General features: G+C 54.3%; 1 protein-coding gene across 1 annotated transcript; it reads left to right on the top strand.

Moving 5' to 3' along the window:
• The first annotated feature begins 1,860 nt into the window (after positions 1 to 1,860).
• FAM83A (family with sequence similarity 83 member A) lies at positions 1,861 to 21,088 on the top strand. Its single transcript, XM_014838044.3, has 4 exons — positions 1,861 to 2,592; positions 11,764 to 11,931; positions 13,572 to 13,696; positions 20,423 to 21,088. The coding sequence occupies exons 1-4, from the start codon at positions 2,113 to 2,115 to the stop codon at positions 20,955 to 20,957; spliced, it is 1,308 nt and encodes a 435-aa protein (XP_014693530.3). The 5' UTR covers positions 1,861 to 2,112; the 3' UTR covers positions 20,958 to 21,088.
• Positions 21,089 to 24,436: the final 3,348 nt, after the last annotated feature.

Consider the following 24,436-nt stretch of genomic DNA (forward strand, 5'->3'; position numbering starts at 1 on the left):
GTGTGATCTTGGGCAACTTACTCAACCTCTCTGAGCCTTGGTCGAAATAAGGCCTAACAATCCGTGTCTCCGTCACTACAGAGGGCCAGCATGCAGTGAGCACTCATGGATGGCCAAGTGTAGGAAAGGGCAGGCTGGAATGTTCACACAGCTCGCAAACATGCAGGCTCTCAGATGCTAAGCTCAGGAACTCCTCCTCGGCCTGGGGTCTGGACCCAAGTGACGCAGAAGCAGAGAATGAGCTGAGGAGGACAAGGACGAGACCAGAGAGGAGGGAAGATCGGAGGAGAATGTGGGAAAGAGGTTAAGTCAACCACACAAGCAAGAGTTGGCAGAAGGGAGAAGGAAGCGGGCCCGGAGCGAAGGGGGCGATAGGGAGAGAGCTTCCTGAAGGTTCCAGGGACTGGGGGAGGAGCTAAAACGGAATAAAGGGAGGGCTGCCCGAGGTCATGAATCAGATTCCCTCAATGTCTGTCAAAAGAGGAGAAGAAATTCCTTTTAAATTCCTTTTCTCCTCTTTGCACTGTGCTTCAAGGGTTCTACTCCACTCCTGGACTGAGCCACTTGGGCCACCGCACCGGCGGGGCTGCAGACACTTGTGGGCATTTTCCTCCCAAGAGTAGACGTGCCACAGGGAGACAACTGGCTCTTACTAGATACCAGTTATTTGAAGGCCGAGCGGGCCTGGTTTTCTGGCATGTTCTCTTAGCAGATATCGTCAGGGCCCGGCCTTATGGCTTCAGCACTCCTCACTCCCACGACAGTCTCTGACCTGCCGCTGAGCTCTCTGCCTCGAGGCTTCTCCAGCTTCAGGGCTGTGCTTGGTGAGCAGTTCAGGGGGGCATTAAGGCAGCCCCTGGAGCAGCCCTCGCCCAATAGTAAATGGAGGTCGGTAGACACATTCTATAGCTTTCTCACCCTTTGGGTAGGAAAACTCTGTGATGCATCTACACTATCTCTCAGAGGTCCCCGGCAGGACCGGACCCAGATGTTCCCAAGTGTTCCTAGACCCCAGATGTCCACAGTGGTGAGCTGCTCAGTAACATACCCACAGTAGCTCCCTTCCCTTCCCGTCTCACTCCTGCCAACCCCCACCATCCAATTAGCTACTGGTACTGGAATCCTAGTCCCAGAGTCTGTTTCTAGCAGAACCCAATTACAGAGTCAGGACTCTAGATACTGCATTCCATTGACGTGGAATTGATGCTGACTTGATCTGGAAAGAAAACGCGGCTTCTCCCTTGCTGTTCACATTCTTCCAACACGCCTGCGACCAGCAGCCCCTCCAGCACAGACAGAGACCGATCCCACAGGTCCATGGGCCCAGATGCCGCCACATTCTTCCCCAGACACTACTGCAAGCAGCTGCTTCCCCGGGACCAGCGCTGGCCCCAGAACCGGAACCTCTCTGGGGGCTCCGTTCACACATGACCACGACAGACACAGTCCAGGAGAGACGGGAGGGAAGAGCTTTTTCAGAGGACCAGGAGGGCCAGGAGCGTGGGGTGTTCCCAAGAGAAAGGAGGGGCGCCTGGCGAACATTCTGCCTGGCCTGCCTCCAGCTTCCCTCCTCACAGGGATGGCACATCTCAGGGCAGCACCTTTCCCCCATGGGGAAACTCTTGTCTTTGAACCACTCGGTGTTTGAACGGAGGAGCACAAGGGACCCAGGGTGAGCTCAGGGGGAGGGTGCTGCAAGAGGCTCCTTGTTTTATGACAGAGGCCTGACGGTCTCCGGGAGAGTTGTGCAACCAGCAGGCGGGAAGCTGGCTCACCTTGGCCTCCCGCTGCTGCTGGGAGGAGAGGAAATCTCCCAGGGCTGAGTGTGCCAAGGCGTGATGGAGCCAGCCCTCCAGGCCCACGGGCAGGGCGGGTGTCACTCACAGATAAGCCAACCCCTGGTGCAGAGGATGATCACTGTGAAGCACTGCCCAGGACAGCGGGAAATCAGTCCCTCGGAGCAGGCGCGACGGGTGGCAGGTTGGGCTGGACGCGGGGAGCTTCCCCGGGGTGCCGAGAGCCTCGGTCCTCCTTTGTGGCGTGGCCTGCCTGCCCCTGTCATCAGGAAGAGCTCAAGTGGGTCTCTCCCCCACCACTCTGGGACAGGGCAGCATGAGCCGGCCAAGGCACGTGGGCAAGATCTGGAAACGCCTGGAAGATGTCAAGAGCCACTGGGTCCGGCCGGCCAGGGCAGACTTCAGCGACAATGAGAGCGCTCGGCTGGCCACAGATGCCCTCCTGGATGGGGGGCCTGAGGCCTACTGGCAGGTGCTCAGCCAGGAAGGCGAGGTGGACTTCTTGTCCTCGGCAGAGGCCCAGTACATCCAGGCTCAGTCCAAGGGGCCCCCCTGTGCCCTGGAGTCTCCGGGAGGGGTCGAGGCAGGCCCTAAGGGACTCGACTCCTGCTCCCAGCAGTCAGGGACCTACTACCCCATGGCCTCGGAGGGCAGCGAGCCGACCCTGCTGCACACCTGGGCCTCGGCTGAGAAGCCCTACCTGAAGGAGAAGTCCAGTGCCACCGTGTACTTCCAGACGGACAAGCACAACAACATCCGAGACCTCATCCGCCGCTGCATCCACCGGACGGGGCAGGTAGCCGTGGCGGAGCCTGTCTCCTCAGCCACGGGTGGGAGGAACGGGGGGCTGGTGGAGGAGGAAGAGGGGTGCGTCCTGCTCAAAGGGATGGAGTCCAGATGGTTGGGGCTTAGCATGGAGTCTGGGGTGTTTCTCTCTGCCCCTGCCCTGGATCACTGACTTTCTGATCCCGCTCTTCACAATCCGGGTCCAGGCCACTACCACCCATCACTGGAACTCCTGCAATGGCTTCCTGCCTGGCCCTCATCTTCCATCTTGATTCCCAACCCCCCAGTCTCCATGCTGCTGTAGACACTTTTTTCATACTTCAAGTCTAACATGGTCCCTTCCCTGCTTAGAGCCTTCCATGGCTCCCAAGTGCCCACAGTGGGAAGAGCAAACCCCTTAGGATGGCTCACAACCTCTCCAGCTCCTCTGCCACCTCCTGCCGCTCTGTGCTGAGTGACCTGCCGACTCTCAAACCCGCCTTGTTTTTGTCTTCAGGCCTTTGCATGTACTGTTCCCTCTGCCTGGGACCCCCCCTCACCTTCCCTGCTCTTCACCTGACTAACGCCTTCTCCTTCTCAAGCTCCAGCCCTGGAGCCCCTTTCTCAGGAAGTCTTTCCTGAATTCCCCAGGCTGGCCAAGGGGCCTCCCCTATGTGCTTCTGAATGAAGGGGCCACTCCCCTGGGGCTCACACTTGTCCCTTGTCCTCTCAGACTCAGCTTAGTCTGCCCACAAACGACTGTGCGGCACCTGCATCCAGCCGGGGGTCAGGCAGAAGAGGGAGCAGGCAGCAGAGAAGATGCTCCCTCCCCAGAGTATTTATATTTTAATAAGTGAGTCTAGAAGAAGAAAAATCCTTTAAGACCAGAGCTTGGCTGGCAGAATTGCAGGCCGCGTGACTGGCATTGGCTCAGGAGTTCTCCCAAAGCTCCTGGAATTGCTGGGGAATTGGGAATTCAGCTGGGGAATGGGTGGAGGCCGTCCAGCTCATTCCACCCCAGGTGCACAAAATGACCATTCAGCTGAGGGTTGTGGACGCCTGCTCCTGCTTCCCGAAGCTGCAGAGGGGCAGGGTGAGAACGGACGCCAAGGAAAGAAATTTGCCATCTCTAAAGATCCTCAATCTCTCTCATCACTAACATGATTTATTTTGCTGCATTTAAAGAACTCAAAGAACAAGCTGATACGTAAGCTCCTTTTCTGCTGGGATCCCAGTCTCAAGACTGAGTCCCCTCCCAAGTCCAATACTGTGTGAAATCTAAAGACTCCAGAAAAAGCCACCAGGGGTGAGGAGGCTGTGCCTGGATGGGGAGGGAGGGAGCCGAGTTCTGGAAAATAAATAGAAGGTGACAACGGGTGGAGCGTGGGCTTTTCATGCCACTGGGCTGCTTCAGAGCGGTATTTCATGTTTCCCTGGCAGGGCAGCATTAGGAATTGACAGATGGGCCCAGGCAGGCAGCCAGGAGTGTCGCCACCGCCTGGGGCCAGCTGCATGACCTAGGTCAAGTCCCTTGACCTCCCCAGGCCTCAGATTCCACGCTGGACTAAGGCCCCTTCCAGCTCCAAGGGCCTGTTCCTAAGGGTGTAGCTCTGGTCTGTCTGTGTGTTAGTTCAGTGCTGTCCTGAGGGGTAGGGACCAGTGGTGTTGGGGATATTCTCAACAGCAGCTGTGACCCAGCAGGTGAGACTCCCCAGAGAGAAGCCAGGCTGGGGCGTGTGAAACATAACCCCCTGGCTGAGCCCCTCTTCTTCCCCTGCGTCCCCACCCAGCAAGGCTTCCCTCTCTTTGCCTCTGTGGCCCTGAGGCTCACTGACGTCCTTTGTTCCAGCAAGGCAGCATGTTATGAATTTAGGACAATACTTAAAAATCAGATTTCACCTAAGAGCAAGACTCTCTAGCTCCTCTTAGCAGGAAGGAAGAGTGGGCTCTGAGTTGTGGCCACCTGTTTGGGTAGGTCTCCTTTGCTGCAGTCCCCACCACTCTCTGTTGTCCCAGGCCCCATGAGCCTCACCCATTGTGTTGCCTGTCAGGCCCCTGCAGGCAGAGTTTGTGATATCCCTCCCATACACACACAACACACATGTACACACCCATGCACACACACACGAGGCCTCAGGGGTGGCCTGCTCCCACAGAGGTGCCAGGGGTGGGGCTGGAACCCAGCCACAGGCTGTCCATAGGAGTAGGCCATGCCCCCCTATCCCCACACAGAGGTGGAGAGAAGAGGGTGGAGAGAATGGGTTTGCATTCCCTCTCTCCTCTGGCTTCAGCCCCCTGAGAGGAGAGGGGAATAGAGCCAACCTGCTAGGTGTTTTCTGAAGTGATTCCATTCCCTAAGCATCAAGAATTCTCCCTCTTTCCCTTCATGCTCTCATTCCTTCATGCCACAAAGTCTAGCTTACAGGCCAGGCCCTGCACCCAGGAGGGCAGCGCAGAATAAGAGGCCTCCCTCCCTCTGGGGAGCTTCCTGCCAGCTGCCTGCCCGCAGGGGAGAGGCGGGGAGAGTCAGAGAGAACACGGGTGAGTGGCAGCCCCGGCCTGAGCAACCTCTGTGCCTGGGAGTGAAGAGGTGGGTGACTAAGGCAGGCTTCGCAGAAGCGGTGGCCTCTGAGTTGAGTCTCAAAGGCTGAGTAAGAGTGTGCCAGGCAGAGAGGGAAGGGAAAAGAAATTCCAGGCCTTGGGAGTGTCTACTGCAAAGGTCAGGAGGTGCGAGAGGGCTGGATGTCATGAAGGAAGAGGTTTTGCTCTCAGTTCCCTCGAAGCAGAAGGCACGGCACCCCAGGCAGGGCCACACAGGAAGCACCAGGGTGGGTCAGGAAGCAGAGGGAGCGAGGGGCATTCGTGGGCCCAGGCCTTGATGGTGGTTTTGCGGGAAAGACAGGCAGGTGGGGTAAACTGCTGAGGACTGGCTCATTTGAATCCTTCCAGCAGGCTCTGAGCTATTTGTGGTCCCTGGTTGTCCAGTGCCTGGCCCTGGGGTGAGTCAGGGATAAAGGAGATGGTTGGGATGTGGGCTCTGTGTTTCTTGGTGCGCACATCACAGGCCTGCTCATGGGCAAGCTGTTTGCTCTCTCCAGGAATCAGCTAGCCCTGGGATGCTAAAGCATCATAGAATACCAACAACAAAAGCCGCGAGTGTGTGTGTGACCAAGGATCCCTGAGGTTCTGAGACCCTTGCAGGGGGTCTGTGAGGTCCTGCCCTTGCTAACCACTTACCTGTGTGAGGCTGGACCAGCTTCACACCCTCCCACCTAACAACATGTCGCCCCAGATTGCAGCAGGAGCAGACAGCAGAGGCCGGCTGTCCTCTGTTACACCAGATGCCACAGAGGTTGGCAAAACGGTGCAACAATGTCACCCTGCTCGCTCCATTTTGTTGTTGTTGTTGTTTTGGAAAATACAGTTATTTTTCATTAAAACTGTTATTTATGGTAACATGTAATGGGCTTCATAGTATTATGAGTAACTAATATTAGCTATTTTCAAACAGACATTTTAAAATTGTCTCAATTTTTGTTTCTAACATGACAAACCTCAATAGCTATAATCCACATAAACCAAAGCTCTTTGGAATCCTCGATAATTTTGAAGACTAGCAAGGAGTCTGAGATCAAAAAGTCAGAGACCTTTCTCAGGCAAGCCCTCTCTTCCCACTCGACGCCTCTCCCTCTCCTTTCCCTGGACAAGTAGCACAGATTCACTGCAGAAAGGAGAGATCCAGGCAGCCCTCTGGGAGGCGGAGGGGAGGGTGAGGGCCTGCAGAGGAGGAGAAGGGGAAAATATCGAGAAGGTTCCGGAGACACTCCCAACCCCCAACCCCAGTGTCAAGGACCATCTTTACAGGCTGAGCCTCTGCCTGGGAGCGGCTGTTCCCCCAACACAGTCATTGGGTCACGATGAGCCCAGCTGAGGGAAGTGGTCAGGGGACAGGGATGAGGGTCCAGGGTCAGGAAGGGGGACTGAGCGGGCAACCTGAGCAGAAACTGCATAACCCCCTGGAGGGAGCTGATGAGGGGGTCCCTTACCCCACACCTGTGACGGGGATACCAGGGCCACCAGGGCCCCAGGGCGAGATCGCTGGTTGTTTCTCTGATAAGGAGCCACTGAGAAAGGGGTCCAGCCCCCGAGGTGTGCAGGGGGTGCCGGCCCGGGCAGGAGGGTGCCTCCACCCAGCCCAGGTCCTGCTGGGGTGGGGTGGCCCCCAAGGACCAGCAGAGGAGCTCCACCCTCCTGGGATCTGTGATAGGCATGTCTCCACACCCCATGGGACTTCCTGAAGGAAGTCACTCTGCTCTCTGGGTGCCCAGGATGTGGCAAAGTGCCGGCATATTGTCATGGCTCCAGATTGGGCCGTGGGGGAGGGGAATACCAGGGGAACACCAGGCACAGCCAGAGGCGACACAAACCGGTGTGGGAGCATGTGGTTGGAGAGGTGTTTTCCCTAGTGGGCTCATCTCACAGCTGCCTTTTCAGGGGCTGTGGCCACATCGTTCTTGGGTCAGCAGAGGGGTACTGGTGGAGGGTCCACCTGGGCCCCTTACCTTTCTCTGTCCACTGAGCTCTGCTCTGGGGTCCCCCCACCCTCCCAGGGCTTGACTCTCCTTCCCTGGCCCAGCCCTAACCCACAAGCGGAGGAGGCTCTTTGCCCCTCAGGCTGTATCTGATCATGTAAACAGACACACAGACGGACAGACATCAGAGTCCTCCTCTTAGGCCTGAAGCAGAATGACTACGGGCCTGGCTCTGGGTTGGGGTCCGGGGCATCTCCCCTGCCTTTTAGCCATGTGGGTTTTGGAAAGTTGCTTCACCTCTGTGCACCTTGGCTCCTCACCTGGGAAGCGGGGATGACAGTGTTGTGACGGTTACAGAAGATGACAGATGGCCAAGAGGAGGTGCTTGACAAATCATTGCTCCTGTTATTACTCATTTGTCAAAAGCAAGCTCAGAAAAATGAGCGTGGCTCATAGAAGAGAAAGAGGAGAGAGTAGAAACAAGCACAGAAAGGGGGATGGGTTGCTAAGTGCCCCCAACAACTGGCCCCAGTATGACTGATGGCCCCACCAGGACGCAAATCCCATTTTCCCTCCTACGCTTGCCCTTCCCAAAGCGGCAGGATTTCCAGCCCATGAGAAACTCGTGTCCGCCTGGCAGGGAGTGAGGGATCCCCAGGCAGGATTTAGATCTGAGGTCACTGCAGGATGATCCCTGCCTTTGGGTATCGCCCCAGCAGACCAGCATCCCCCTGGCTGCCGCCTGCCCTCTATTCCCAGAGCCGCCTGCTGGGCTCTGCTTCCAGGCTGACTTCCATCTTCAGCGAAGTGTCACAGAAGCGGCTTCCTTCTTCTCAGCCAACCCCAGCCCACTGTGCTGGTCCATCCCATTGGCCCTGACAAGAACACAGCTCTCCCTCTCCTGTCTCTGTTTTTACGCTCCTAGAGGTGTGGACACTGATTTTAATCCTCTTCAATAACCTGGATTAAAAGAACAATCCATGATGTTAGTCTACCATTATCCAGACTTGCTCATGAATTATGCATATAAAAATAATACATTTTAACTACACACTAGAATAACAACCTTGACTTTTGCACATGCTTTAACTTATATTATCTGGGCTCACAGTTAGACCCACCTTGCATGATGACTAATGCTCTATTATTGGGCAATGTTTTACAGGTAAAGAAACTGAGGCTCGGGGCCGGCCCCATGGCCTGGTGGTTAAGTTCGGCGTGCTCCACTTCGGTGGCCCAGGTTCAGATCCTGGGTGCGGACCTACCCCACTCAACAGTGGCCATGTTGTGGTGGTGACCCACATACAAAATAGAGGATGATTGGCACAGATATTAGGTCAGGGCGAGTCTTCCTCAGCAAAAAATTAAAAAAGAAAAAAGAAACTGAGGCCCAGAGAGGGTGAGTGACTTGTCCAAAGGCACTCAGCTAGTCTCCAGTTGCCCTGGGGCTGGAGCCGAAGTTCCCTGTCTCCCAGCAGACCACTCTTCCTCTGGATTAGTTTCCCAGGGCTGCCATGACAAATTACCACACATTTGGTGTCTTAAAACAACAGAAATTTATTCTTTCATAGTTCTGGAGGCCAGAGTCCAAAATTAAGATATTAACTGGGTCATATTCTCTCTGAAGTTTCTAGGAAAGGAACCTCCCTTCCTCTCCCAGCTTCTAGTGGCTTCAGGCATTTGTGTTTTTTTGGAGGCAAAGTTCCTTGGGAACCACAGGGTCCACTCAGCCCCAGTGTCCACCCCTGGAAGGTGGCACCACGTGGTGCTTTGGGAAGGCCTTGGGAGCTTGTCTGAGTAGGTGAGCTCCATCACAAAGGGACTGTGTTTGCTCCTTTTTTTTTTTTGTAAGGAAGATTGGCCATGAACTAATATTTGTGCCAGTCTTCCTCTATTTTGCACATGGGTCACCTCCACAACATGACTGACAAGCGGTGTAAGTCTGCACCTGGGATCCGAACCCATGAACCTGGGCTGCTAAAGCAGGGCATGCCAAACTTAGCCACTAGGCCATGGGGCCAGCCCCAATTTCTTGGCTTATGGCTGCCTCCGTCTCTGCCTCCGTCTTCACATGGCCTTCTCTTCTCCCTGTCTCTCCTCTGGGTGTCTTTTATAAGGACACTTGTCATTGGGTTTAGGGCCCACTGGATAATTCAGGATGGTCTCATCTTGAGATCTGCAAAAGCCCTTTGTCCAGATCAGGTCACAACCACAGGCTCTGGGGGTTAGGATGTGGATGTGTCTTTTGGGAGGTCGTCAGTCAACCCCCTACACCCTGTCAGGCACACGCCCACGCCAGGGACTGGGGAAGTCACTGGCCTTGAATCAACCCAGCTGGGAGACAGTCCCAACAGGAGGCAAACAAGATGAACCTCATCATCGTGAGCCTGTGTCTGTGAGCATCCCTTAAACCAGGATGCTGGGTTATTTGCCAACCTGCCCCCTTCTCTGTTCAGTTGGTCGCCCGCTCAGCAGCCCTGTCCCAGGGAGACAAGGACTCACTGGAACACAAGTTGGAGGATTTACTGACCTCTGGAGAGGAGAGAATTGTCTCTTTGGTCAATACCTTGGACAAGGAAGCATTTATGCTTCAGCAGAGAGAGAGAGGGTGTTGGTGTTAGGTGTTATGGGCGCCATAAGCTCAAATGTGTACAGACACTTAATCTTGTGCTAACAGGGCCGTGGTCCTAGTGGGTCACAGGGCTCACTATCAGGACAGCCTTTCTGACTTCTAGCCCAGGGTGAGCAGTTCTCAGCAGGTCCTGACCCTGTTCAGACGCCCACGTCAACTGAGCAGAAAGTCAGCTCCGAGTGAATCCCACCCACGTCCCTCACTTGTCTCCATGACACTCTTCTTTTCTTTGCTACTTCCCAGATGCTGATGGTCAAAAAAATTTATTGTGGGGCCAGCTCTGTGGCGTAGTCGTTAAGTTTGGTGCGCTCCAATTTGGAGGCCCGGGTTCACGGGTTTGGATCCCAGGTGCAGACCTACACCACTCATCAGCCGTGCTGTGGCAGCAACCCACATACGAAGTGGAGGAAGATTGGCACAGATGTTAGCTCAGGGGCTGATCTTCCTCAAGCAAAAAATGAGGGAGATTGGCAACAGATGTTGGCTCAGGGCTAATCTTCCTCAGCACACACAAATTATTGTAATTATTAGAAAAATTATTTAAAAGTTAGCACATTATTATAGGTAATGTTGAAGAAAGAAAATCACTGTTGTCCCCCATGTGAACATGACTGCTGGTTTTGGCTCTGTCCTTATCTCTCTGCACGCCGCTTTCCCTCCCTGGCAGTTATAGTGGACAAACTACTGTGTTCTGTTTTCTTTTTTCACTCGATTCATTTACTTTTAACACACATTTGTTGAGCACTTACCACACAGCAAATTTTACTTTAACATTTCATGATGTCTTATAGTTTCTATGCAACCATTGTAATGATCAATTTTAATGGCTACATAATAATCCACTTGTCAATATACCACACTTTGGGTGTTAGGAAGGACTCCCGAATGGGTGACAGAAAGGAGCCCCAAACAAGCTGAAGGAGAGGAACGTGCTTCAGCATCCACCGTGGAGAAGTCGAGGGTGGGACTGGCTTCAGGCACGAGTGAAACGAGACGTTCAAATGATGCTCCTGGCCGTCTGTCTCCACCTCTTGGCCCTACTTTCTCCGGGGCTGGCTTCATTTTCAGGCAGGCTGTCCCCACGTGGTGGCAACATGGCTGTCAGCAGCTGGAGCTTATAAATTACCAGCTAAACAACCCACTAGAAAGAAAGCCTGCCTTCCCCAAGAGACCCAGCAGGAGTCCTGGGCTGACTCTCAGGAGAATAACTTGGATCACGCAACCCATCTCTGTGGTCAGTGGGGGACACAGGGCTCTCACTGGTCTGGCCTTGGTGATGGGCCCTCCCCGTGCCCAATCCAGGGCATGGCAGTCGTCCCACCCAAACCACATTGATTGTGGGGGAGAGGTGATTCCTTAAAGTGAGATTGGGGTGCTGTTGGCAGAAGAAGGAGGAATGGATGCTTGGCAGGCAGGAACACATCCGTCGCTCCCCTCTGCTGGATGCCTAGGGCTCCCTCTCCCCAGGTTGCTGCTGTGACAGAGGATGAGTGACTGCTGGCTGGGCAGGACTCCCTTCTCCATCCCACTGGGCAGCTCAGTCTGGTCTAGTTTACATACGGGGTCTCCACACTGGATTTTATTAGAGGTGAAGATTCTATGGCTTAAAAACATTTGAAATCCAGTGGCCATAGAGTGCGTTAGAGCTCCAAACGGCTGAGAATCCATGACCTTAAGTCTGTCCCTGTCCTCTGAAGCTGCCCGGCCACATCCCCTTGTTTTCTGCCCCTGTCTGCTCTCCTTCTCTCTGTGCTTTTCTCTCCTTCCTCCTCCGTGCTCTCCGCTCCCACAGTGGGCACAGAGGCCAGAGGATCTGTGGCGGGGCTGGAGAGGTGGGGTCAGGACAGAGCAGCAGCCTCCACTCCAGCTCTTTCCCCTTCCTTGAGTCCTGCCCTGTCAGACCCTCCCCGGCCCCATCCTGTCCCCTGTAGCAATGGGAATGGCTCTCCCAGGCCCAGTGGGACTTAGGACATTTGGCTGAAACTGGTTAGCATCCCGCCCTGACTCCTCTGGAATTCGACCCCTCTGCCTGGCCCAGGTCCTGGCCATCCTGATGGACGTGTTCACGGATGTGGAGATCTTCTGTGACATTCTAGAGGCAGCCAACAAGCGTGGGGTGTTCGTCTGTGTGCTCCTGGACCAGGGAGGTGTGAAGCTCTTCCAGGAGATGTGTGACAAAGTCCAGATCTCCGACAGTCACCTCAAGGTAGGGGCCCCGAAAGGCACTTTATATTAGTCAAGATAGGGTGGGCGGTGCCATGGTAACAGATGCCCCCTTCTCAACGGCTTAACATCATACCGGTTTCTTTCTCGCTCGAAGTCCAGAGTAGGTCAGAGGGCCCTCCCTCAACTTGTAGCGACACCGGAAGGAATACGTGGCCTCCAAGATGGTAGTGAGACGGAGAGAGAGGGCTGGAGGGTTCTATAGCGTCTTTTTAGGATCTGACCTGGAAGAGATTCTTGTCACTTCCACTCATAGCCCTTTGACCCCACCTAGATGCTTGGGGGCTGGGAAGTGTAAAGGCGCCCATGGATAGATAGGTGGTGAGCAGCGACATCTGTGGCATATGGCTATTTTCCTCTCAGCCGAGGAAACCCAGTGGGTGTGCCCCATGGGGCAGGGCGACACCCGGGACCTGTTTGATACATATTTAGGACTCCACAGCCCCAACAGGATCTTCTTGGATTTAACTGAACTTCCCACTTCCTTCTCCTACCAGGGAGAAAAGAAACCCAGAAATAAGGGTTCATTTAGTCATGTCAAATCTGGGGAGGGTAATCCGAGGGCCGATGTAAAACCACCCACAGCTTTCATGAGGAGGCCCCGCTGAATGCCTGGTGGGCGGTCCCCTGGCGATGGCCTCTCTCTCAGGCAGGCCAGCCTCCAGGAGACCCCACCCTCCTCCCTTCCTCCTTCCTTCCCCTCCACCCTGACCAGGAGGCACCTCTGCTGCCACAGGCCCCAGGTCCTCTGATGGCTGGGCTTGCTTGATGTTATCTGCATCGCTCCTCCTGCTCTTGAGGCCATCGAACCAGGCCCAGAGAGTCAGCACAGGCCTGCCTTCACGGCCCGCACCGGCCACACCTGACAGTGCTCTGCCCACCAAGGGACAGCGAGATGTGGCCCCCCTCACCATCTCACAGAGCTTATGGTGGGCCGGGGGGGCTGTTGGAGGCATTGGGTATCTCCTTCCCAGAGCCCGCCCAGCCACCGGTGGGCATTCACAGGATCCCAAAAGTATCCCACCTTCCTTTGAGACCCCCATGCTCAACCCGCCCTTTCACGTCTGCAGGCTTCCAAGTGTTCCAGCAGGAGGGCCGGGGCAGCAGCTGCTGCTGGCGAGGAGAGGGACACACAGGGCCATGGTTTGGGTTGTAGACACACTTTTTCTTAGGACAGTCTAGTGTCTATTGGGGTCTCCACAGAGCTGCCCCTCTCACTGCACTGGGCCTTCCCTCTGACGAGCGTGGGCTGAGGGACTCATGTCACTAACGCCACTTGCAAAGCAGGGCTGGGCTTGCCAGACGTCTGTGGTCCATGGGAGCCTAGACGGAGGACGCCATGGGCATCAGACCCTCGTCTTTCTTCTATTTTCTGTTTTGTTTAAATTCCACCATCTCCCCTTTCCTCTTTTCTTTTTTTTTTCCATTACTCAAATAATATCAGGCCAACAAAGAAAATTTAGAAAATTCAGCCAAGGAAAAAATAAAAATTGCCCATAATCCCACCAACTAGAGATAACTTCTGTGTTACATCTTGGTGACCATCCTCCCCGACTCTTTCCGAGGCAAACGTATTTCTATAAACGCATAATTAGTGAGAGAGCCTTGCCTTCCTTCCGCCAGAACATCTCCATCCGGAGCGTGGAAGGAGAGGTGTACTGTGCCAAATCAGGCAGGAAGTTCGCCGGCCAAATCCAGGAGAAGTTCATCATCTCCGACTGGAGATACGTCCTGTCTGGATCATACAGGTGAGCGCTCAGTTGCCCCTTCTAGAAGCTGAGGCTTCGCAGAGGCCAAGGCTGAGTGTGGTGCGGACCAGCCGGCCACACAGGCACACACGCCCAGGAGCAGCTCCCAGGGCGCTTCTCCTCCGCCCAGAGCTGGGCCTTCATCCCACACATGAGGCTGGAGGCAGGACCAGCCTGGGCACAGGGGGAAACCTGGGCCCTTCCTGGTGGACTCCAGGGGAGAGAGGCCCCTCCGAGTGCCTCAGTTTCCCTTGACATTGCCATCCGACATGGAATCCTTTCTCCCTCCTGAGACCACTCAAGTGTGATTATAAAGCCAAGCAATTTTTGTTTTGTTGTGTGTATGCGCCCCATTTTCTTTTCAAAACGTTTTATTATTTTAACATAACTAATCTATTGAGATATAATTCATACCAGATATTTTACCCATTCAAAGTGTGCAATTCAATTCTTTTTGGCCTCACTGTGCTCATCTGTAAAATGAGGGTAACAATACATTCTGCACCAGATTATTGTAAGGCTCAGTGAGATAAAGTTTGCAAAACATGTGGCATTGTTCCTAGCACATAGTAGGTGCTCAAGAAATGGTTGCTACTAGCCAGCCGGTACCCTGGCAAGGTCCCAGGGCAAGGGAAGACGGGATAGGCAAGATTTGAAAGAGTGAAGGCTGAGAAGATGGTGGGGGTGCTGCCAAGCAGGCAGGCCTCGGGAGACGGACTGTGGGCCGGACAAGACTGGAGGCCACCAAGACAGCCGTCCGATCGCTTCAGCACTGCAGGGCTTGTTGAACTGTCGCAGTGTCCTAGATAAGATGGCAAGCGTCACCCTCTGTGGCCCCAACCACACACTTCCCGGCCCCTTCTCCACTCCCCTGTCAGAGCGTCTCCACGCCCCACGGGACCTAAGGCTGGTGCTAGGGACTTGAAGTGGCAGCAGCCTGGCCTAGAAGTCAGACGACCCATTACACGGGCAGGGAAACTCCTTTTTCCTACCACCCTCCTACGTTCTCCATCTGGGGCCCTGTCAACTGGACTGACAAAAGATGGGTTAATGAGAGAAAAGCATACAGATTTACTTAATATAAGTTTCACATGACACGGGAGCATTCATAAGGAAATGAGGTCTCTGAGAAACAGTTAAGCCTGAGCGTGTTCATACGAGGTTTGGTGAAGAGTAGAAGGTCCTGGAAAAGCGTGATAGGACGGAAGGGTGGGAGCTGAGTGTAGTCACTTGGGGACATAGCAAGGCCTGACCTCTCGGATTCCTCTCGGAGTCCCTCCGTCCTTGGGGATAAGGATGCGCCCTTCCTCCTGGTATCGGGAGGGCACCTCTCCCATGAGGGTCTAGTGACCTGCTTCAGGGAGAAGGGGAGCTCGGAGACTCGGTCCCGCACCGGCTGTTTCTCAGCTTCCTGCAGATTAAACCATTTCTCATCTGAGAGCGGCATATAGATTTGGGACGGCAGGTCCTGATGCCCTTTGCCATTGAGCAGTCGCTCCCCATTCCTGTCTCCCCACCCCTAGCAACCAGCTGTGAGCCTAGCAAGAGGCTTAGTGAGCCGTCCCAAAGATTTCCAAACGTTTGATAGGGACAGAGAAAGACATTCTGAAAGAGCAATGAAGAGGGCGGAGAGTCTCCCCTTATTTTCAGTAGGGAGACTCGAGCCTCGCATTCGCCTCCTGGAGCTCCTCACAGAGGCCCTTGCCCTCGCTACGGGCAGGAGGAAGCGGAACTAACCGCGCTGAGCTCTGGGCCAGGCCCTGAGCCGGGTGCGATCAGACCTTTAGGAAGGATCTATTCCACATGACAGCCTTTGAGGGAGGCCTTATTCTTCCAATTGTCTGATGGGGGCACTGAGGCACAGAGAGGGTGGGTGACTGGCCCAGGGTCACCAGCTTCCTTAACTAGGTCTCCAGCTCTCTGGTGTCTACTGAGTGGGGTCTGGGTTTGTCATCCTGACGTGGGAGGCACCACAAGGAGGGTGGCAGTGGGCTTGGAGCCATGCAGTGCCTTTTCTGAGAACCGTGGAGAGGCCAGCTCCTGGGGCGAGCACAGCACAGCTGGAATGTTTTTGCACTTGACGGTCAAAGGCGACCAGTCTGCCAGCCTTTCTGAGGATCCTTTGCCCTGGGACCCTCAGAGTTCTCTCCAGTGAAACGAAACAGAGTCTCCATCCCATTCCTTCAGTGCAGCCATGTCTGGGCCTCAGATATTTTGGCTCTTCCCTCTGGTCGTATGCAGCTCTCCCAACCGGAAGAGTTCTGTCTGCATCTTCAACTTTGGGTGTGGGTGCAGGTGGGGGTGTGCATTTCAACATTTAAGCCCTTGTAGAGGATCTTACCCAGCACAGGCGCTGTGCCAGGTGCTGGGGACACAGAACTCTTCTCTGTCATCAAAACACATGGATAAATGGCCCCAGAGCGGTGTGGTGTGTGCCCAAACATCTGCATGGACTAAGAAAGTGCCCTGGGGTCAGCCAGGAGGGAGCTCCCACTCCAGCTGGCAGGTCCAGGAGGTTCGATTGGGCCTTGGAGGATGAGAAAGACTGGGGCAGGGAGGGGGTACAAAATCAGGTAGCTGGAACAGCATGAGGAACAGCATGATACCAGCACAGCCTTCTAACTGGCCCCTGATTTCACTCTTGCCCTGACCCGCAGTCTCTTCTCTGGGCTTTCTCTACCAGAAACAGAAAGATTTTTAAACGCAAACGAGATCAAATCATTTAAATCTGTAAACTCCTTCCACGTTTGTTACTGGTCCTAGGAAAAGAACATCCACATTCTTACCATGGCCTCTGTCTCAGCAAGATTATTCTTCCCACTCCACTGTGCTGTAGCCACACTAGCCTCCTCCCAGGTCTTTCATGCTGTTTCATACCTCAGGGCCTTTGCACTTGCTGTTTATTCCCTCTGCTGGAGAGTTCATTCCTGTTACCTTTATCCTGTTAACTTATCTTGCAGGTGGTAGCTTCCAGATCATTTCCTAGAGAACTTCTCTGTGGACTTATTTAGCCAAGATTGTAAACAACATAATGTCAGGGCCTGGACTGGGTCTGTTTTCTTCTCTAATGCATTCCTGGCACGAAGGACAGTTAATACAGTCTGAACACTATGTGACCATAACTATTTGTTGAATGAGTGAATGAATAAGTGAATGAAAGTCCATGTTAGGTCCTGGCCATTCAGCGTGGCTGAAGGAGCAAAGTTTTTCCAATGGTGAATCACCATGTATTAGCAGAGTGTGAAATCAACCTAACGGATGATGCCCAGTTTTTTTTTTTTCTTTAATGAAATAGGATAGAGTAAAAATAATCAGAGCACACTGATGTAAGGCATGTTCTGGAAACTGTGTGGTTATGTGTGTCCTTGTATATATGAGTAGGCCATGATGTAAAATGTATCTCTCCAAGAATAGCCAGGATAAGTCTGAACAGGCAGCGGGGGCTTGCCCTATCAGAGATGGGGACCCGTCATGGAGCGCAGTAGTCAAGGCAATGTAGTGTTGGAGGAGGGACAGACAAACTGACAAACGGAACAGACAGCCCAGAACAGGCCCACACATGATGGGGCCTGTCAGAGCAGCGGGGAAAGGAGAAACTGGGAAAAAATAATTCTCCATGTGGAACATTGGATTCCACTCCACACATTAAAAAAAAACAAACCCTCCTAATAGATTAGAAAGACTTAAATGTCCAAAACAAACTTTAAAACTCTTAGTAGAAAATACAGATGAATATCTTTGAGACCTCAGGGTAGGACGAGGTGTCTTCACGCAGACAGCCCTCTGTGTCAAAAAGAACACGAAAAAGCGTTGACTACAAAAGATCGCTGAATCTGACTGTCTTACGGTGAGAACTCCGGCTCGTCGAAAGACGTCTTAAAGAAAGTGAAAAGTCAGATGACAGACCGGGAGCAGGTTTTCCAGATGCGCTGACGGGATCCATGTGAAGAATCACCAAGAACTCCCGGGAATCACAGAGCAAAGCAGCACAACGGACGCGTGGGCGAGGGACGCGAGCCGGCACGTCCCGAGGAGGATACGTGTGGGAATGCATGGAGACGCGCTCGGCATCGTCATGATCGGGAAAACGCAAAGCAAGGGTAGAAGGAGTGAGCATTTTACACCTTTCAACCGGCAAAAAAAAAAATACAAAGACTGACGATACCGCATGTTGGATTCACAGGATCTTTTCTGCGTTGCTGATGGGACTGCAAATCGGGACAGTGACTCTGGAAAGAGGTCAGCATTTTCTCCTGAAGCTGAATATTCACCTAGTTTATAACCCAGCACTTCCAGTCCTAGGCGTATTTCTAGGAGAAGCGAGTCCACGGTACAGTGGAAAACACGTATAAAAATGGTCATAGCAGCGCTGGTCACAACAGAAAAACCGTGGGAACGACCCAAATGCCTGTCAGTGGGAGAATGGGTGACCAAATCACGCTATGGCCACCAGGCGAATATTAGACAACAGTCAAAACAAATGAAGTATAGTAACAAGAGACAACATGGATGAATCTTAGCAGTCTAATATTAAGTGGAACAAAATCCCCAAAGATCACATATATTGATCAAAAACAACTAAAATAAAAATATTTACTTTCCAAAGTACATAAAACTTTTTTTTTAATTATAGAAAAAGGAAAGTGTGGGAACTATGACATAGGATTCGGGGTGATGATTTCCTCTATTTGGGGGAACCTAGAAAATGGATTTCTGAGAAGCACCATATGGTTAGATGCTGGTTAATGTCAAGATGCTAGCTTTTTATTTCAGGTGGTGGGTCCATAGGTGCTTATTAAATTATTGGAAATAACTAAGGGGCCCAGCCCCATGGCTGAGTGGTTAAAGTTCTGCACACTCCACTTTGGCAGCCTCGGTTTGCAGGTTCAGATCTCAGGTGTGGACCTACTCCACTCACCAGCCATGCTGTGGGGATGACCCACATATAAAGTGGAGGAGGATTGGCACAGATGTTAGCTCAGGGCTAATCTTCCTCAAGCAAAAGAAGAGGAGAATTGGCAACAGATGTTAGCTCAGGGTGAATCTTCTACAGCAAAAAAAAAAAAAAAATTAAATAGCTACATAAATTAAAATGGGTCATGAATAGACTAATGATGAGAGTGGGTCTTGAGCCAAAGCTTATGATTAAGGCAATTCTATGTACTAAGGGGCCAAAAAACAATAAAAATAAAATGTATTTCTTACTATGGGTGGTGATAAAAGAAAATGTGGAAGATAGAGCACAGGATGAATGGGCATGTGCCATGTAAAGAAGGGGAACCCCTGTGGGGGTGGGGGCACGCAGGTGCTGCAGGGAAGCACAAGGGACCCAGGGGTGTGCTGGGGCCGCCGGGGGGTGGGGGCACAGGCACATGCTGGGTGCATAGGGGCCTGAAAGTTGCCAGGGCATCTTCGAACCTGTTTCTGAGCAAAGCATGCAGTTGCTTGGCCTACTTTAGCCTGATTCCTAACAACGCAGGGCGATTGAGTTCTTAGTGTAGCCGAGCGTCCCCCTGTCCCTGTGTTTGTCACCTTCCCTGTCACCTGGCTGGCTCTAGGCTCAGCCTCAGCTGCTCGCCTCTCTGGGGCTGTGTGGGTGGCTCCTGGGCAGCAGGTGGGGTTTAAACAAAGCCTCATTGTTCTTTCCAGGGTTGCCCCAGGCTCACAGAGCAGGGATCCCACAGGCTGGGCCCAGCCTTTCGGTGGCAAGGCAGGCTGGCTGGGGGCTGGGGGCTGAGACCCTTGGTGGGGGTCGTTTCTGTAGCCCATGGTAACCTTGTCCCCCTGTGACCATCCTGCCCCATTGCTCCCCACGCCTGGGTTCACATAACTAGGGACCCAGGAATCTCTAACCTGATGCTCTTGGCGGGTCTTCTGTGCTGTCATCAGGCATTTCAAGGGTTTGGGGGGGTGGGGGGTGTGATGAGGAGAGTTTTCCATCAAAGATAGAAAGGAATTTGGTTAAATCAGGGAATCATAAAAATAATGCATAAATGCCTTGAGCATTTTGTTTTCATTTAAAACCTGTAAATGGAGGGCCCAGGCCTCTGCTTGACGGGGAGCTCTGGTGGGTGGCCGGGCAAACTGCACTTCTGTTCATCCTTCCGGTTCCTGTGGGCTCGCCCCTGTGCTCTCTCTTCCGCCCCCAGAGAGCATGGGATTCTCCCTCGCCCTCCCACCCCCTACAGGTTTATGTGCCCAAAATGGAGCCATCGCCTTTAGATTTTCGTGACAACACAGCCCCTGCCTTCTAGGGAGCAGCCTTGACCGGCCCCCTGTTGGGTTAGAAGGAGCAGGTGGCCTCACATTCACAGGTGGAGCCGCAGTGGCTAGGTGACTCCGAGGAGCACAGAGTCAGGACACCGGGACTCAGCTGGCACGCAGCCCCTCTGTGCCTCCCCAGGGATCTTTGAAGGGGCCGTAATCTGAGCACCAGGATGGCACCCGGACCTGAGGCCAGGGCTTCACTCTGGCTTCTTAATTTTTCACCTGCAGACAGTCGCTGGCGTCTGAGCCTCAGTTTTGTCATTTGTGACAGGAGCACACCCATGTCTCCCTCCAGGGCCTCCCCCTCCAGGGGTCCTCCTTCCAGGAGTGGTGGGCGTATGTTAATCCCTTCCTACCAGCCCTGCCATCAGCCCCCACTGCTCCCAGGGCAGTGTCACGGAGACCCCCTGCGCCGCCTCCCCAGTTCCACCCCTCACTCTCTCTCCTCTTCCCCTCCAGCTTCACCTGGCTCTGCGGACACGTCCACCGGAACATCCTCTCCAAGTTCACAGGCCAGGCAGTGGAGCTGTTCGACGAGGAGTTCCGCCACCTCTACGCCTCCTCCAAGCCCGTGATGGGCCTGAAGTCCCCCAGGCTGGCCTCACCCCTCCAGCCCAGGGCAGGCCCCAGCCCACCGCCCGCCCGCCTCAGTGGCAGCAGCTGCTCTGCCAGTGACCGCACATCCTCCAACCCCTTCAGCAGCCCGTCGACGGGCAGCAACCCCCAGAACCAGAGCCTGTCCTTGTCCTCGGGGCCCGGCAGTCCCCTGGCCCCAAACCCACCTCCGCCCCCCAGGTTTCAGTCCCACCACGGTCCCTGGGGGGCCCTGATCCCACAGGCCCACTTGTCCCCAAGGCCCCTGGATGGCCCGCCTGCTCTCTACAGCAACCTCAACGCCTACAGGCCCACGCGGCTGCAGCTCGAGCAGTTCGGCCTGGTGCCCAGGGTGGCCCACACCTGGAGGCCCTTTCTACAGGCCTCACCTCATTTCTGAAGGGTCCCTGCCCCCAGCCGCCCTCCCTGGCCCAGGGCTGGGCATTCCTGGATTTTCTGGCCCAAGGACCCCGCCTCGACGACTAGCAGCTTTAACCTGCTTCCCTTTGAACTAAAGGCACTTAGACGAAATCGTTGCCTGTGTTTGAATGTTCCCAGGCCTGAGACCATGCACTTGCTGACCCCCCAACTCCCTGGGTTTCCCTCCAGCATGGCCTACGCAGCACATCCCGGAAGGTTCCAGGGAGGTGGGGGATGGGGAGCCAGAGGACAAAATCATGGAAATAGAGCCCCTTTCTCCCAAAGAGCAGCCAGCGCCTTAATATAAATGTTCCTGGAATCTCTGTGAGAAGGGGCAGATGCAGCCCAAGCCTTACATATGGGTAAACTGAGGCACTGAGAGGCAGAGGGTGGGTGTGATTAAGGTACTCTTGTTTCCCAGTGCCCAGGAACAGTCCACTCCCCAGAGATTCAGGAGAAAGGATGGGAACATTCTGGATGTTTCTGGGAGAGGTGGGAAAACTCGTCCCTGGAAAGGTGTAATTCATCCCTGGGCCTGATGAATTAGGGATGAGGCCCCAGTGAAAGTGTAGCCACTGGGGATGAGGCAGGCTGAGGCGTCTAGGTGATGGAGCTGGACAGGGCAGTTTATCAGCTCAGGTTCTCACTTCCAAGAGCCTTGGGTCGGCCTGGAGGTCCCTGAGTCTGGACTGAGTCCCAGGGCCTTGAGTTGTCAGGATCTGGGGGTGGCCCTGCAGCAGTGCCCAGGGCAGCCTTGAGCAACCAGGGAGGCTCCTGCGTTGACCTTGCAGCCCAGGCACAGCCAGCTGTCTCCAGATCCAGGTGCCTCTGTGGCTTGTTGACAACCTGAAGCGCGAATGTGGAGCCCTCACGAGCCCCATCATTCGCTGCTTCTCAGATTCACAGTGTGCACTTTGTTCCCGGGCTGGTACTAGATCCTAAGGGCACCGCCTAGCCAGGGGATAAGGAAGAAATACAGGGTGCGTAGGGAGCACAGAGGAGGTCGGCCAGCCCAGCTCGGGGAGGCTGGGGAACACTTCCCAGAGAAGTGACAGTTCACGGAGACCTAAAGAACAAGGGTGTCATAGCTGGGGGTGGGTGTGATCCCGGCTGCTCCAGCCCGAGAGAAACAGGTGCAAAACCCGCATCCATCTGCCTTTCTCTGTGTCCCCCTTACGCCCCCGCCACCTGCAACTCATCTCAGCAGATGTCTTCCCTGTTGCCATTTCCAGCTCAGAACCCTTTGTTTCCTAAGGGTTTTTCAAACCCTGGTCCTGATGCTGCTGTCTTCCTCCTAGCGGCCATGAGGAGGTTCAATGACTGGGTGCCACGGGGTGCTCTAAATTGGATTTCACGGTCTACCGAGAGAGCTTCAGGAAGGTAAAGCTTCCGAAGGGCCAGGAGCTCAAGGGGCTGCTCTGGCCCCCGCCCACGTCCGGCCCGGCCTCGGTGTCAGGGGAGAGGAGACCTAGCCGCCAGAAGGAACCCCGCTGCTCCCACTCACTCGCTGCCAGCCAGCTTCCCCTTTGTGGTCGTCTTAGGCGTTCACAAGTACTGCGTTTCCTCTTCCAGGCACCTTGTCGTGTGTGATCCCTGCCTGCTGGGGCATTAGGAGGGGTCTGCTTTGGCCCGTGGAATGTGAGGACCACTTCCAGGCGGAAGCTTGAAGAGCCTGGGAGCAGCCGGCCACATAGGAGCATGCCTCAGGATGGAGCCCCTCTGCCAGCACGGGCTCCTCAGAGACTGTGCTGAGCAGGCCCTCCCCTCCTACCCGACCGACCAGCAGTGGATAAGTAATAAGGGCAAGAGATAAACCTTGGTTGTTTAAGCCGCCGAGATTTGGAGTTGTTTCTTACTGCACTGTGATCCAGCCCGGTCTGACTGATACAACCTTGGGACCCACAGATGCCAGGCTGGGCCATCCCTTTGTGGGACTGGATTCCCAAGGGCCCTCAGCCTTGGGCTCTTGTTGCAAGACACCATATCCACCAGGCGTCTAGGAGAGTTTTACATACCTGCGAAGCAAGTCCTTATCCAAGTTTGCAATCCTCCCAAACCTAGCACGCCCATCTTTATTTCTGCTCCGGGCTGGAGGCACACCTGCGCCTGCCTTGGCCGGCCTACTTGCACGGGGCGGTCCTGAACATCTGCAGTCTCTCCTACAGGGTGAAATTCAACAACAGCGAAGGGGCGCCCACATGTGCCTGGCACGGGTTCAGCGACAGGCAGAGACCCAGACTCGCTTCTGTCCTGGAGAACTCCAAAGTCAGCGGGGGCCACACCCGCCGGAACAACCCCCATGAAGAATACGAGAGAATGAAAGAAACACGATGATAGTCTTGTCCAGGGGACATGGTGAAGGGGTGCTTCACTTAAGGCCAAATGCGTACCCCAGTCAGGGACTGGGGATCACATTATCCACCTGCAGGATTGCAGCCAGGACTGACCAGAGAACTGATTGCTAATGACCAACCCTGCCCCCCAAACTCTCTCTATCTGTAGCTTTCACTGGGTCCTCACCAGATACCAACTGTTATCCCCCTGTCTGCATTGTAAGAGGCCAGAGGCCACGGATATCTTTGTAGGCCCTGAGGAACCCTAACCACAGTGGCTTGGACGTCCCCAGGGCAGACTGACAACCGATTGGTCAAGGAGCTTTGCTCTTGCAAGAGGCACAAACATTCAGATGCCCCAGGATGACCTTTCCTCCCCCTCTGTCCTGCCCCCACCTTGACCTGGGCTCCCCGCCTCCACCCGCCCGCCCATCATGGAAGCGCCAGAGCCCTATCTTCAAATGCTTCATTTCCTGAACTTGGTCCAAGAAGCTGTTAGACACAGAGAAACTGTCACTCACATTCTCAGCTTCCTCCTGAAGAGTGGATGTGTGTCAGAAAAACTGTTATCAGAGAATGTAAATATTGCAGACACGCACGTAGGAAGCACCAACACGACCTCCTTTTTCTCGTTCACTGTATTTTGGTTGAGACAGACACACTGCCTCCCAAGGCGCTCCATGCTTCATTCCTCTGGAGGGTGCGGTGGGTGAGGGTGTCTGCATGATGCCACGCCGAGCCGACAGAGAGGCTCAAAGGGTGCACAAGGCCAAGGGCAAGGGCAGGCTGGAATCCAGCCTGTAGCTGAGCTCGCCAAGGCCGCTGCCGCTCACCACGTCAGGCAAATTCACACAGAGATGCCTGGTGGCTGGTCTTTGAGAACAGATTTCTAGACCCTCCCACTGAAATGGTTGCTAGTGAAGTTCCCCAGGCTCTGCGCCCCCTGTTCCCCATCTCCCCAGAAGAACACAAGCCAGGCCTCTCCCCTGACTTCAGGAACGGAGAGAAGCAGAGGAAGGAGAAAGGTGTCCTTGTTCGTTCGGGCTGCTGTCACGAAATGCCACAGCCTGGGTGGCTTATAAACGACAGGATTTTATTTCTCACAGTTCTGGAGGCTGGAAGTCCA

Source organism: Equus asinus, chromosome 12 (genome assembly GCF_041296235.1).
Source record: "Equus asinus isolate D_3611 breed Donkey chromosome 12, EquAss-T2T_v2, whole genome shotgun sequence".
Taxonomy (NCBI): Eukaryota; Metazoa; Chordata; class Mammalia; order Perissodactyla; family Equidae; genus Equus; species Equus asinus.

Bases quoted from the DNA above. Each gene is read 5' to 3' on its own strand.
- FAM83A (XM_014838044.3), top strand. From the start codon at position 2,113: ATGAGCCGGCCAAGGCACGTGGGCAAGATCTGGAAACGCCTGGAAGAT. The intron at 2,593-11,763 runs GTAGCCGTGGCG...TGCCTGGCCCAG, and splicing joins GCATCCACCGGACGGGGCAG to GTCCTGGCCATCCTGATGGA. The intron at 11,932-13,571 runs GTAGGGGCCCCG...TCCTTCCGCCAG, and splicing joins TCTCCGACAGTCACCTCAAG to AACATCTCCATCCGGAGCGT.